This window comes from Corvus moneduloides, chromosome 1 (genome assembly GCF_009650955.1).
Source record: "Corvus moneduloides isolate bCorMon1 chromosome 1, bCorMon1.pri, whole genome shotgun sequence".
Taxonomy (NCBI): domain Eukaryota; kingdom Metazoa; phylum Chordata; class Aves; order Passeriformes; family Corvidae; genus Corvus; species Corvus moneduloides.
In genome coordinates this window covers 110,810,397-110,826,402 of record NC_045476.1, presented here as the reverse complement: position 1 = coordinate 110,826,402, position 16,006 = coordinate 110,810,397, and the positions used below count along the sequence as shown (strand labels likewise).

Here is a 16,006-nt window from a genome sequence, read left to right as displayed (position 1 = left end):
ACTGTTTTAATTGCTGCTGGAGGAATCACCATGAGGCTGTCCCTAATGCAGGCACCTGCTGCAAATGACTCAGTCCCCGCATTACCTTCCAGCAGAGTCCAGGTACATCTGCCAATATCTGTCATTATCTGAGGCACACTTGTCAGAACCATGCATCCCTTTAAGCTCTTGTGTGTTCCAGCAAGGGGCCTTTGTCAGTGTTTCTGGCACCTGCAGACTGCTGTGCACCTGGTATTTAAATGGCACCAAAATGTGTTTTGATTGTTTTCTCTCTTTAATGAACCCACCTGAGGGACATTTAGCTCTTTATCTAGTAGCCTGTTACCCAGTCACTCACATTTACACTGGTCCTGTGGAAATTCAGAACTAGCTTGCGCTGTTACACTAATCCATCTGCCAGAAGTCTTATCACAAAATCTGCAGGGCTCCCTAAGGAGACTTTTGTACTGATAATTTAAGCTAATGATTTCTAAACATATTTAGTCAGTTTTATGAAGACCTCATTAGAATGTGACTGTTTATTAAAAATCTAAATGAGGTCTCACAGTCATTTAGAAAAAGCATTGCTGAGTTGCATGAACAGTTCTTTGATAAAGGATGGTGAAGTGGTGCTTAGTTAAGGTTGGCCTAGGTTGATGTAACAACTTTTACCAAAAAAACCCTAAACAAATAAGCAGCCCTTGAAACAACCTTAAAAAAAGGACTCTGTCTTCTTCATGCTGTGATCAACAACTTTTCACGCACAATGAAGTTCACCGAAAGAAAACGACAAGTAATCAATGGTAATGGTCCAAGAATCAGAATTTTCCAAGCCACACATGGATAAATAAGATAAAATGGATAATGGATAAAAAGCATAACCAAGAATTAAGACTCATATAATTATATCAGTGTGACAACAAGCTATTTCAAAGTAATGTATTTTGGATTATATTAATGCAGAAGGCCTCCATGCCCATGTCTGTAAGTGGTAGAGCAACTGAAGATCGTGTAATTTCAGGGACCATCTTCACCTGAGAGATTTATCTTAATCTGGTGGATTATTCTATAAAAAACAAAAAATTTTATCCACCAGTGTGATGATGTTATGATCACCAGGGGTGATCATAAAATAGACACAGAAGAACATCTTGCTTACTTAACCAAGAGACTACTCTGGAGGGCAAACTCCAAAAGACACAGAAAAGCAATGGGAACAGGATCAAGGTGTACTGGCCAAAGTCTCAGGTTGTTCTTGATTTGTTTCAGTGTTTGCACACATTGAAAGATTTCTGTCTCCCTTGAAGAAGCATGGTGGGAGGATTTAGAATATATTCAATTGTGCCATCTAGCTGTCACCTCCATCTTTGCTCTTGTTGGGTTGGTACTAATACTTAGCTGGCAGAATCAAACTTGGCGTGTCACATTATTTGTCATTTGTCAGTAGTCACTTTCTCTCCCACTTGCTTGAGGCAGAAGAAATTTTCTAATATCTGACTAATAAATGGTGAAATGCACTGGTGAAATTCAGTGGAGGTGGTTGATAAATAAATGCACTGCAAGGACTTATGATTGTCTGTCATGCTTTTAATATAACAGAGTATTCACAAACAAAATCCCTACAAATAATTATAAAAAATAAAAGCTCACCCCAGGAGCATAGTAGTTACAGTAATTAGAGTTTCTCAATTATTATCTGGAATTAGAAAACAGCCAGTGCTAATAGTGTTAATAAGCACACAAAAGACCCTCTTTTGTGAAAGGAAGCAAGGTTGACTACAACAGAATGGATGTGACACAAACGGGAATGAAGGTCAGCCGCAAACTGGTAAATAGCCCCAGTGCCTGCGCCCACACCTTTGTGCTACCCAAACAGCCTCTTCCTAGGTGACATTTCCTTCCCAGGAGCCGGAAGGGCTGTATTTGCATAGGGGAAAAGAAAGAATACAGTGGTGGTTTAGCTTCTCCTTGGTTTGTTTTCCTGGACCTGTGGTTAACATGTTATATAGGTGGCACTCCACTGCAGAAATGGGGATGACTCCGATTTTTCATGCTTAAAAGAGTGTTGGGTTCCACACGACAGCGAGGAGATTCATACAATGGTCTTCTGACAGAGAGAATATCTCCTTGATGCTGGCTTGCTAAAAAGCATTACTTGTTATAAGATAAATGGTGTCAGAAAAGGGTTGTTTTTCTTAGGAAAGCCAGTATGGGCACAGCCCTAAGCAGTCATACGTTCATGTCTTTGGGTTCTCCAGATGTGCAGCATTGGTCAGCATTCAAGAGACATTTCTTGAATAGATTCAAATATGTTTCCTTAACAAATGAAACCCAAAAGTCTTTATGATGAACCAGATCTTCTTCAGATCTACCTGATGATAATTTGGGTTACTGACAGAGATTAGACATCCAAGACAAACGGCTTGTCTCAGTTTGAGACAAGTTTAGGAGGAAAATGCTCTGGAATGAATGTCATCTCTAAAGAAGACAGGTTTCAGCGCTCCCTCCCCCGCTGATAAGAAAGGAATTTCTTGGATGAAAGTGAAAAAAACTATTTATTTAACAAACAAAGTGCCTGCAGGGCGCGGGAAAAAAAGTTAATAACTGTTAAGATGTGAAACCTCCTTGATGCAGAGAAAGTTGGTGGCTTTAGAGTTGTGTCTGTAGCTGGCTCCCGAGGTCCAAGGCCGGGATGTGGGGTTCCCGCCAGTCCGCAGTGTCCGATGATCTGATTCTCAGATCACAGCTAAGCCAAACAGTCCCAGGAAAAGCCACAGATGTCACTGGAGAAATGCTATTGTAGTCCCAGAGAAACTTCTTGCCTCAGCTAATAAAAAAAGGAGGTATCTAAAAGTAAAGAATGTACTCTCTCTGCTGTGCAATCAGAGCCAAGCAACATGGGGGAGGTGAGCTCACACCGCGCCGAGGAATTTCCCCCTTGGCTTCTCTCCCCCCTCTCCTGGACCCAGCTTAAAGCTATGGGACCCATTTCTGGGCATAAAGCAGACGATAGGGGGATATAGTATTATCATAAAATCACCCCAAGACACTGCTAAATAAAACCCTGACCAAAGACATCTTACTGAAAACAGATTGAAAGAAAAAACAAAAACTTCATAGGAAATTTCATCAACATAAAAACTATGTGAAACTTCCAATGGACTTACCACCTACGCTTAGAATGAAAACAGAAATTTTTATTACAAAGCTGTTATGAAGTCTGTACTTACACATTTTACAAGTTTTGAGAATCTTCCATGCAGAAGATCCTTCTAATAAACAAAGGTAAACTCAAATTGTATTTAAGATTCAGATCACCCAATACTGTGATCTTGCAGAGATGAAACACAGTCACTTTTCAGCACGTCTCACAAACAGCACATTTGTATTTAGTATAAATGGAAGAACACTCCATCTAATTGAAACTGCCTCTAAATGTAATAAGCCAAATTACCTACACTGGAATTAATTCAGGATACTGGTGTTAATGCTCCTTAGGAGGTGTGCCAAAGAGTTTGTATGCATACTAAGGTGACTAAAGTTTCATTTTAACTTTTCTACTGAAAGAAAGAAACAACATTTTATAAATAAGAGGGAAAAGGTAATTCTAGTCCCAACCTCTTAAATATATAAACAGTATCCTTCCCCATTCACAAAAAATTTTTTTCCTAATCGTGTTTACCCTCAAAAAATGGAATTTGTGCTTATGATACATAAGCACAAGGTATTATATTCTGTTGTTATACTTTTAGTTTCACTGTAATTCTAGTATCTCTTATTGGATAGAGTACAGTTTATACTTCTACAGAATATCAATGAGATAAACAGAAAAACAATCAAAATTTTAAATTATTCTTAATCTTTCAAGTCAGTGAACCCTTCTAGTCATCAAAATAGATTTCATATTTCTGGATTTTTAACCAGAAATAACAAGTTTGCATTACTGCATTATACATCGTAGGGAAGGAACCCTTAGGGAAAAATTTGTCTGTTGTTCTTCAGGAAAGAGAAGGAAGGACTCTTTGCAATTATTTAAAGAAGATGTGCCCAGATTAGCAATGTGAGCATCATGAAACAGAACATCAAGCTGCAGGCATTCAGCACCGTCCCATGTCTCTCAGAGCAGACATGGGTTCAGCTCTCAGTGTTTTGTTGTATTCTCATCTGCAGGAAAAGCTACGTTTCAAAGAATGTTAATCAACACAGATTAATATCTTAATGCTTACTAATCCAATTGAGATAATTCACTTTGAGAAATGAACTAAAGAGGTTTAAGGATACACAAATGCACTGACCCCTTTGTTGGACTAACTGAAGTGCCACCAAGGTGTAGGATGCAACTTTAGGTGCAGTTTGCAAAGAGGGAGGGGTTCAGCTTCTTAGTTGAAATGTCAGGGCTAGCAAAATGGCTTCCTAACTGCAAGTCTCCTCACCTCAGCAGTCTTGAAATTATCTCTCAGTCTCTCTGTGAAGGGAGAAGTATCCTGGAGGCACAGTTTTACTTTACCCAGTAGAGTAACACGTAGATCTGTCTAAGCTAACATCAGATGATCAGGTTTTAGAGCCAGAAGGCAATCCACTAACTAGGTGGTGCTATCTACCCAGCTAATGGTATGATACTGCTCTTGGAATGGAACCATGGTTCAGAGAACAGGCTGTGCTGCTGGATGCAGGCACATCAGGTCCTTGGAGCACAGGATGTGAGAAATAGACCCATGATTTCACGTTTGTGTCAGGAATTAAGACAGACTTCGAGGAGCTCCGGCTAATCCTGTAGCCACCCTCCTCATGTGTTCTGTGCTCAGCCTTTCATCCTCCAGGGCTGTACTGAGGTGCACTAAACTGCCTAAACGTAAGCAGTGAAACAGAGACAATCCACATTCCTCTGTTGGAATTGCGCTCTGCAATGGAGGCAAGAGTGCAACGCAACCCAAAGCAACCCTAAAGCAACTCTTCCAGACCAAATCTTCTTTATGGTCAAAGGACGGCCACACCATGGGTTTGGCCTGCCATCTTAATTTCATCTAACCAGTCTGCCAGTTGATGGCATGCTAACAGAATACCTGGGTCTTGAGAACAAAGGGATCACACTCATTTTGTCAGGTGGAAAGCATTAGTTTCTGGCTGCTGCTGGACATCTCCAGAAAGCCAGCTCTTCTGGGCAGAAGCTGAATGAGAGTGCACCCACCAGGCAACTTAGGGCTGCACTGCTGGGGCAGCTTAGGGCAGCAGAAGGTGGAGAACTATGTCAGCTCTGAGTCGTGCCTGGAAGAAGTTAGACTGAGCTAGTAAAATTCATGGAGACATCTCTCCCCACCCTGGCAGCTGTGAACAACATAAAGACTTCTGGCTGACTTCTCAGAGACCCATTCATCTGATGGTGCCAAACAGTATCTCAAATATTGTATTTCTCAATAGTCTTCCACATCTCTTTTAGAAAACTGTAAAATGAGGTATAAAACTAATAACAGGCTTGTTCAAAAGCAAACAAAAGAAAATTTTAAAAAGGAAGACTGGGTTTTATCTTCTGTCAAAGGTTGTTTTATAACATATAAAATGTTCTTATATCATAATACATTTTTTGTTTGAAAAGTATTTAAATAAAAAAACTTTCAATTATTGGATATTCTTTTACTTGAAGTCAGCCAAATAAAAGTATATGATGTTATCCGAGCTACATCTGTAAAAGCTGTTAAAAATTTTACCAGTGAGCTTGGTTGGCTGTTTCATTTTATAGCCAAGAGGTTTCACTTCAAAATTTATGTCTGACTTAGTCATTACTTAGTTCAGGATTAATTTTAAATTAGAATGTATAATACTGCTCTTCACTAATGACAATCCATGCAGGGCATAGTCAGTTATATCACCCTCTTGCTAAGAATATTTCAGAATCAAAGGAAATTGGAAACTTTGAATAATCAGTGTTATTTAAATGGTGCTGTGTGGACTACAAAGTGTATTTCACAGCCAGCTCACATATTAAGTCTGTAATACTACTCCTATTCCAAAATTCTAGGTAAATGAATTACTGTCCTGACTTTCCTACTGCCTTTAGCTACGTGTCACATTTCCAAACGGTTAAATATATAGCTTCAGAAGTCACAATTCATGTTCATTAGCCATCCACAGCCTACATTATTTGTTATATTTAGAACTAGCATCTACAACTTTCCACGTTCTTTTTTAATTTTAAGTTTCACACATTGGACTATTTTACTGGGGGATGGAACTAGAGAGTGGAAGTAGATAATTCTCTTCTCCAGATTTCTAAAATTATTCGTAAAATAAACATGTTTGAAACAATTGGACAGTGTACCTTGGGATGAATAGATTAAACCAGAGCATTTTCATTATGTCTCTGGCAATCATCCTTTTATCTCATCTTCTGATGAACATCTGTATTTTTTGGCATGTGGTAAGATATAAATGTGGGGTGTATGTGAACAAACTCTCAATTATAATTCTGCTCAGATGAGATTTCAAAATTATGTTTTCTGGTTTGAGGATGATATTTACTGTTATGGTAGCAACTGTGTGGAAAAAAAAAGTCTAGTGCATTTAATATTCAGTTCTGGAATCATGTATCAATTATTTAGTTAAACCTTCTGTTAGTAAGGCTTTTTTTGTAAAACACGTACCAAATGTTTATAAAATGGAAAAGAGATTCGTCAAGTTATGGTAGCTAAAGCTGTGCTAAAAAGAAAAAATGAGCATATGCTACCAGCAGTGTTTCTCATATTTAATGAGTAAAACCATATTCTATTTTGTTGCAATTGTCTTGTCTTGTACAAATAAAGGCTCTGATCCAATACGCATTTATAAATGTGATTTTGATTTCCGATAGTTAATCTGCTTCTGTCTTTAAGACACCTTTTCATTTATTTGGGTGGTCCTAGAGGAGATGGGAGATGGATCTTTAAGCATTTACTTGACTTTTGGTTCATCAGGAGTCCATGGAGTTCTCAGGTCCAGAGCTCAGCACGTGCAGAGCATTGCAGAACAAGAGCCAAAAGTAGGGGAAAAGCCTGAATTAAAATAAAGTTGGGTTTAGGGTTTTTTTGCCTGCTAGTAAGTGAATCATCAGTTGGTCTGTGGCTCTGGCTGCAATTCTGGCATGGTTCCCATGGCTTTTACAGCCCCTATTCCACTTGGGAGAGTTTTCAGGAAATTGTGTTGTCATGGATCCTTCTGCTCAGCTCCAGTCTGCTCCGTGCCCAAAATCCCCTGTGCAGCAGAGTAAGAAATCCCCAGCGGGGCCAAGCTGCATGCGGCACAAAAGGCTATAACTTCTGTGCAACATCTCCCAGTGCTTCCCTAATTATTCCACTGTATCATCTTAAATAAGGTTTAAAAAAGAATGGAATCAAATCCAGCAGCTGAGGCATAAGAACACAGGGACTGTGGTCTTCTAAATTGGTCTTTCTGAATTGTCTCTAGTTGTTAGCCATAATCCAGACTGTGTGGACTTAGCAAGTTAGAAACGAGCATGTTTTCCTTCAAGGAAAGAGCAATTTCATTCAGCCAGGGTTGCTTTTTTTCCCCTCCGATTGTTTATTTTGCTTAACTAGAGCTGTTTCAAGGATGGCAGGCACCCATCAGAAAGAAACAAGGCTAAAGTTAGCAACAGAGACGTGCTGATGAGCAGTGCTGTGCCTGGGATCACTGCTGCAGCTGCTCCCTTCCTACGTGCATTGGCCCTCTCTGTGTGGTTCAGGTTCCACCTATGGAACAGATACGTGAACAGACAGGAAAAGGGAATCAGCTCCAGAGAAGGGGTTGTCAGTGGGCTCCAGCCCAGAGGCAGTGTGAATTGTCTTACTCTTCATGAGGAGTCAAAAAATCATCTTAGCCATAGGTAGGAAAACCCTGTTTCAAAGAGTTTCTGGCAATGACTATAAAAGGGTCAGTTTGCTGGCCTGAGGAATCTGAACAATGTGAATTTTCTGGATTATTTTAACAACACAGACAAAACAATGAGCATTCAGTGTTTTTCACTTAGCTTCCATGAGAGGATTTTTGGAAATGCATCTGAACAAGATAAGATCTGAATAAATATCAAGTAGATGCAACAACAGATAGCAGCAGTAGCTACTAAACTGCTTGCAGCAACGTTTAATGCTTTTGAAATGTTTGTTCATTGCTTACAGTGGATAGATTCGCTTTAGAGATGAATATGCATTTGTCAGAGATCCTGTTGTTTAGGCATCCTGGGAATGGCCCTCAGTTTGGTCTTTGGTGGGTGGAAACCTTCTCCTCCCCTCTGGCACCCTGTCAGCTTGCTGGCTCTTGAGCATGGTGGGGGGAGCAGTCTTGCTACCCTTGCCCTCTTCCAGGAGTGCCGAGCACTGTCCAGGGTCCCAGCTCCAAGCCTCTCACCATGGAAGGGAACTCTGGTGTTGCCAGTCATCCTGAAATCACCCTTAATACCAGATGAAATCTGAAGACGAAAAAGAATTTTTTTAGCCAATACTAATGCAGTTACTAGGTCTGAAGACAAGCATAGAAAAATAAATAAAAACCTGCTTATAAAGCTACCTGAACTTCAGCTCTGCTCTAGGAGCTTTCCATCAGCTGTGTAAGCAGGAACAAGCTGTTAGGATGCTTGTATAATTTTGTGGCTGGGAGCCAGCACTTCTGACCAGACTACTACCCTTTTTCTCTGAAGAGGATCCTGATGTGGGGCTGTGTTTTTCCAGCCCTTCAACTCTATTCTGATTCAAGTTCTATTCCGATTTAAATTTTATCCTGCTAACAAGTCAGAAAAAGGGCCAGAACTACTGACCCTGCCTGGACAACCTTACTGTTTTATCAGCCAATGTCACTACTGTGATGGGGTGAGACCTCCCATCCATCCAGACAGTAAAGAAGGGTTGTACAGGATTATCAGCTTCATTCTGGAAACAAATGCTTAGGAAAGTATTTTCTTCTTCTTCTTGACAGAACAGGGTTTGACTCTCTGCATAATCCTCTATATACTGAACCTGGAGTTTATATAAATAAATCATTTGAATCATGCATTACAGTTTTCAGTGTATGCTTATACACACATTCATCTGTTTTACCTTTTGCTCAAGATTAGACATGGTAGTAATCCAAACATTTTTGCATGAAAATGTGTTTGAGAAATACTCGTATCAGTTGTGAAGTTGAATTTTTTTCTATCAGTTTTCCATTGAATATTTAAAGTGCTTGAGTTTTTTACCCAATTCATTTAAGTGCTTATTTAGGTAAACTAGATTTAAGTGTATTAAAAGATCCATTTTTAATTTTCCCTTTGGTGAGAGAAAGAGAGAAACTGTTCCATGCAGCAGATGTATAACAGATGCCACTCCTAGCATGTACAGCGCTACTGGATGGTGGCCAGATGCAGTGGTGATAGCATAGCTATTACCATGATAAAGCAGAGTAAGAGAGAGATATAAGTAATGTGTTAGCTTCCCAGCCCACCACTTTGTCCACACAAATGGGAAGGAGGAGAAAATTCTTAAGTCTGTCAGCTATCTACATCATCATATACAGTCCTCAAATCATCCACTTTTAAAAAATAGCAGTTTAAGTTGAGCTAAGTGAGATGAATCCTACCCGTAATGTTTGGAGTTATCTAGTGAATTAGTAGTTAAGCTATATAGAGTTAGAATGGTTAAAGCCAGGGCATTAAACTCAGCTCTTGACTTCAAGCACTGAGTTTTGCTATTTGACTGCTCATCAGTTCCTTTGGAAAGTTAATCTGAGAAAACAGGTGCTTTTCTAAAAATAGAGATTCATACAATAAATATCTTGAGTTAGAAGGAATCCACAAGGATCATCAAAGTCCAGCTCCTGGCCCTGCACAACACCATCCCAAAGAGTCACACCACGTGCCTGAAAGTATTGTCCAAACACTGCTTGAACTCTCAGGTTTAGTGCTGTGACCACTTCCGTGGGGAGCCTGTTCCAGTGCCCAACCACCCTGTGGGTGAAAAACCTTTTCCTGATATCCATCCTAAACGTCCCCTGACACAGATTCAGGCCATTCCCTCGGTCCTGTCACTGGTCACCACAGAGAAGAGATCAGTGCCTGCCCCTCCTCTTCCCCTCATGAGGAAGCTGTTGACTGTAATGAGGTCTCCTTCCTGTCTGCAAAACACTTTTATTTTAGAAGGTAGAAAGATATTTTTGAGACAAATCAACAGGTAGCAGTTGGGGAAAAAACTTCTGGTGGTATTTGTCCCTCTGGACACACTGCTTTGGAAAGCACAGGAAATGAACAGTTACCATAACTGAACTGTGCAGGGTATAAATATCCTTTGTGCTCCAAACAAATTTGCCTTACTTCACTAACCACAACACAAAGCTCACCTGCAACTCTGAAAGCTGTCTTAAAAAGAGAGGAGGTAATGTCCCTCAAACACTAAACATTTCCACATGCAGAAAATGTGACCATTCTGTGCATGATTGCATTTTAAATCAGAAATCATTGCACAGAATGCAAAATGGATTCTGTATGAACCTTCTAAAATAAATGAACCTTAATTTCTTTTGTATTTTTTAAAGGTCAAATGCTGCAAATACTGGCCAGATGACACAGAGATATATAAAGACATTAAAGTTACCCTAATAGAAACAGAGCTCCTGGCTGAATATGTGATTCGAACATTTGCTGTAGAAAAGGTAAGTTTCCAAATTCAGTTTTATTAAATACAGTAGTATCTGCCACTTCCATACAGATTCAACAAGGGAAAGTTAAATCTTTTGACTGACATCCTGGGTTTGTAGGTATTTTTGGGTAAACGACTACCGCCCTCTTATGGTAATCCGTGTTTTTCTTTAAATGCAGCCACTTCTGTCTGCTTTTCATCACTGTTGGCCCCTGCCTGAGTTAGAAAAAGTGATGTTCCTTGCCTAGGAGAAATCGAAGCCTCCCTCCCAGCAATCAATTGAGAAACACATTTGTGCTGCTTTCCTGACTTATGTTGCCCACAATCATTTTCTGTCCGTACCAGAGGCTGCATGCAACATTACTCAGAAGTCTCTGGTAGGGAATACCTCTTATCTCTTGGGCCAGAGTGTGCCTGGTCTGAAGAGAGACAGCTCTAACAAACTACTGTTCTTCTCAAAGCAATTTCCCTTCTTGGGGAAATTGGAGTCTGTCTTTACATGGAGAGTTCCAATCAGTGTGTTGTATTACTGCTTGTTAGAATAATGCCATGCATTTGTTTGATGCTTTGTAGCTTGTAGAACTTGCAGCTCCCCCAAACAGCTTGCAATATATGGAAAACATACAAATAACAAATAAGGTACCTACTGAAAGTGAGAACAGGCAGGGTCGGTGAAGTGTACCATGCATTTTGTGTCAATTCAGCAGTTTCATTCAGACTCGTTAAAGGCCTGAAATGTTTTAATTGTATGTATCAGGATTCATTTGAGTTGTAAAATTCCAAGGAAAGGGCCTCTTTGGAAGACTAGATATTCCTAATGGCACACTGAAATAATGCTCCCTCACCATGAGTAGATTTTCAACTAATTAGCTTAGAAAGCTTCTTTTGATTTAGTTGCAGTACCTGTGATTTATTGGTTCTCTCTAATGCTGAACTAGTATTCATTTATGGGTTTGAAAAACATAATATTTAGCATCAAAGAATCCTGCACCAGGTACCTGAAACTGGCAAAAACACTACCCCACAGGGTCTCTGTACATATGTCCAGAGTAACAAAGGAATTAGGGTTTTTTCTTGTTTTACTGTTCAGTCTTATACTTAAATATGCATCCATACAGAAACCTGAGGGTAATGATAATAGAATTACGTGGTTTGAATGAACTGAAATATTGTATCATGTTTACCACTATACATATTGTTTATTGAATTCACTCAAGCCTGTTGTTTCCTTGCATTTAGGTATTTTTAATAAACAGATGAGAAATGTTGGCTCCACTTTGAAGTAGATTAAGCACTGGTTGATTTCTATTCTGCAAATTTTAAGCTCATGCTTTGATGTTAGCTTTTCGCTTCTTAACTGGGACTGAAGAAAAGACCTAGAGGATTTTACAGTTGAACATAACCAAACTGTCTTGAATAAGTGCATTAGAACAGATAGAGATAAAAGGCACTAAACATTTTATTTCTTTTAAAAAAATCTCCATCTGAAAAGATTTCATTTAGACACTGCTTTTTAATAGTTGGTAGTTTTTCAGTAAGCCTCTAAAAGCAGTGTCAGTGTAGTTTGAGTACATTTGTTTTTACTCTATTTTCCATATTTTTTAACTCTTCCAATGGTACTGGAACATTAAGTCTGTACATCTCTTGCACCATATTTCTCTCAAGTTTATATTTCTGATGTACTGGGACTGATACTTTTCACCTTCTCTAAGTCAAGGTGCATGATGAGGAGAGAACACCCTAACCAAACATGCAGATAATACTAAGTGAAAGGTGGTATTGGAACACATTGGAGTCTCAGTTCCAAAGGACTTGCACATTTGGCTAACAGGAACTTTAGTCATTCAACAGGAAAAATGGCAGAGTTCTGTCTGTGCCTTAGGTGGCCTAACCCCCTGTGTCAGTACAGGGTGACTTCTGGGGACAGCATCTGATATCCAGAATGATTTGAAGATTTAGCACATATGAACTGCAAGGGTGGGAATAAAAGAACTGGCCTTGTCCATTGTGGTAGAGATGAGGAGGAGGGGTAAGGAAGATCTAATTCTGGCCTTCAGCTACCTCATAGATGTTTGGAAAATCAGAGGAATCAAATACTCCAAGACCTCCAGTCCCTTCTGACGATCCTTTCTGTTTGTTGATGAACATCTCATACCTGCTCCTAAAGTACAATTTAGAAGTTGATTTGTTTGAAGATAAATTGATCACTTAATTTTTTTTTAAATGGATATTGTGTGGTAGGAGGATAACACTGAGAAAATTGAACCTAAAAGTGCAGTCTGATTTTGAAGACCATTTCCTTGATACACTTTGCATTGTGTGAATTAAGCAGTTCCTTTGGGTTTCTTCACAACACAACAGTTAACTCAGTTGAGTAAGTCATACATGAATAGTAACATACAGCAGAAGCGTAAGTTTTTGTAGAATTTTTTAACATCCTAGGGTTTAGCAGTGTACACCATTTTCTGTTTGTTTCAGCTGAAAGAAAAAGTGAAAAATACAGTCTCTCCCAGCTGAGCATATGTTTTTATGATTCATGCAGTTGTGTGCTATTTTGGGTTTAGAAACCAGCAGGAAAGCTAGATACAAAAATCATTCTTTTGTAGATATAATAAGAAAACTCATTAAAAGTATCCTATATGCAAAACCTTTCCTAAGTAGCTGTTAACAATGACAGACAAAAATGCAGTCAGCCTGACAGACAGCCTTTTCACAACTAAGGCACAGGACATAACCTGATCTGTGTAGCAGACGGGCACATTGCTTTAGAGGGGCAGGTTTTTTTTGTAAATTGTTTGAAAATCTAGGCTGCATATAGTATGAAGAATTTGTATGGGATACTCACTTCAGTCCTCAGCTTGTGTAATCATGGCATTGCTTTTTTCTGTGGGATCTTTGTTTCTTGGAGGGTCACGGGTGGTTTTTACATGCAACGTAAAAGTGTTTGAGACACTGCGTCCACTAAGCAGAGCCATCTACAGAGTTGAAGCTCTTGCTTACAGTAGCAAAGAGACGTGTTTGCTAGACTGTCCTAAAATGCACATTGTTTTCTCTATTCCTGGGCTTCAGTATGCTTTAAAATTGGTTTTTAGGATATAAGGTCATTTCTATTTAAAGGGTGTGATCTCCTCAGTCCACACCACTGCCTCATATGCTCTTAATCCTCTCCCTTTCCTGCCTTTTTGTGTCAATTTCCAGGGGAGATGAGATATTCCTCTGAGTAGATGCCCTGTCCCCACAGTCCCCCAGCCTGAGCTGTCAGACTCCAACATACACTAAGTCCTCTCTAGTCCTGTAGCACTGGCTACACCACTGAAAATCCCAGACTAATGCATAATAGCAATAAATTAGGAAGCTTATATTACTTATTATTCAAAGAGAATAAAACCTTTTATATGCAAACCATCTCAAGACAGAAAATACATCTTTAAGAAGAAAAGCTGTAAACTACCAGTTATTAATATTGTTGACATTTAGTCCAGCCTAGACATGATATGCCATAATTTTGCTGTTTGCTTATGAACTATGCGTGATGGCCTCCAGTCTGTGGATTTCTAATGAGAATAAAATACTGGCAGCTACATTTTTAGAGGGGGAAGGGAAAATAGAAGCAGTAAGAAAATAAAACTTAGCATACACACGTCTAATATCCAAACTGTTCCCCAAAGTCACATAGAAAATTACTTACACAATCAGTTTCTCATTCATACCTGTCTCACCATATCCATGTCCTTGTAGACTGTGGCAAATCACCTGAAGGGTGAGCATGTGGAGGGCTATAAACACAGCCCCTATGATTGGAGGTGCGAAAAGGTTTCTTATTATTCAGCTTTTTCCTTCAGACCAATGAAGGAGACAAATGATAAGGAAAATTATGCTGAAGCTGTAGTTCCCTGAAGACAGCAGCAAAACCCCTGTGGAGCAATGGGAAAAAAAAAGGTCATCTGTGCTCTGTGTTCAGCCTTGCTGCTGACCTGTTCTGTGATCATGGCATGCATCCTAAGGCCACAGTTTGCAAAGCAGCCTAGTACTTAAATACGGGGATGAGCATTTCTCTTGTTGCTGAAAGTTTCTGACCAATCTGGTGCTTACTCAATTTTGTTGGAAGGCTTTGAAACCGGTTGATACCTAACCTTTGAACTTGCTCTCCTCCTATGAGGAAGCTCTCCACCAGTCTGTACAGATCATGTCGGTGGGGGGTGGACGCTTTTCAGCAAGGCTCAGACTTTTGAAGATTTCAACCCTTGCCTTTTTAACAGAGAGGTGCTCATGAGATTCGGGAAATACGTCAGTTCCACTTCACGGGCTGGCCAGACCACGGTGTCCCGTACCATGCCACGGGCCTGCTGGGATTTGTACGGCAGGTCAAATCCAAGAGTCCGCCAAACGCTGGCCCTTTGGTTGTTCACTGCAGGTAGGTAAAACACAAATCTCTCTGTTGTGGTTTGCACTAAACTCAAGACCTACTTTGCTTCTCCTTTACTGTGTATTCCCCACATAGGTTGCTGAAGCCACTGGAGCTCTACTCAAAATAACTGTAAACAAGAATACATGTTTTTATATATATATATAAAAAAACCAAATACATATGCAATATATAAATGAGAGTAAAAAATTGAGTCTGAAGTCCTGCAAATGCCTAGCTCAATTTCAGTAATCATCCAATTGATCAAGTACCCTTGAGATGAATCCTTACACCTTTTACATCTCCAATACACTGCTGCACATTAACTGTGCTCTTCTTCTACTTTAGTGCTGGTGCTGGCAGAACTGGATGCTTCATTGTCATTGACATCATGCTAGATATGGCAGAACGAGAAGGCGTTGTAGACATTTACAATTGCGTGAGAGAGCTTCGATCCCGGAGAGTTAACATGGTGCAGACTGAGGTATTGCTCATCTACTGGAATACTGCTTTACAAGAAAAGATACTTTTCTAGCCCATAAATATAGAGCTTTGTAGTTGGCACCCTCCAGAAAGTGGTTTATTCAGTCACATGCAGAAAATAATCCCCCCCTAAACCTGAAGCACCCCTGCCCCAACAAGTGCACAGCTGTGCTTCACTGAAGGTCCACAATATTTCTTAAAAAATAAGGAAAATCAGGAATGTTTCCTCTCTGGGAAGGATTCATTCTGGAGTACATCTTGTTGAGGCTTAGTTTCATGATAGCACCTACGAAACTGCCCAGGGGAATGAGGAAACCAGAAACATTCTGAGTTTTATTATGGAGTGTTACTGCACTTCTCTAACTATTTGTAGTTCGTTTAAGGCAATCTTTCTATATTCATTTCTAAATGAGTGTGATAAAGTTTTTTAAACTGTGGTTGTTCTTCTGGTCTTGCTTCAGTGCTCATAAACTGAAGAGAGAAGTAGCAACCATATTAGTTG

The 16,006-nt window shown here is 39.7% G+C and overlaps 1 protein-coding gene across 13 annotated transcripts in view; it reads left to right on the top strand.

The window, feature by feature from the left end:
- PTPRM (protein tyrosine phosphatase receptor type M) overlaps window positions 1-16,006 on the top strand; it is a 453,822-nt gene that overhangs the window by 421,120 nt on the left and 16,696 nt on the right. For all 13 annotated transcript variants that reach the window (XM_032122179.1, XM_032122255.1, XM_032122222.1 and 10 more), the window contains 3 exons: window positions 10,513-10,629; window positions 14,876-15,030; window positions 15,370-15,505. In XM_032122179.1, coding sequence (XP_031978070.1) covers window positions 10,513-10,629; window positions 14,876-15,030; window positions 15,370-15,505 — 408 coding nt within the window. The remainder of the gene's footprint in view (window positions 1-10,512; window positions 10,630-14,875; window positions 15,031-15,369; window positions 15,506-16,006) is intronic.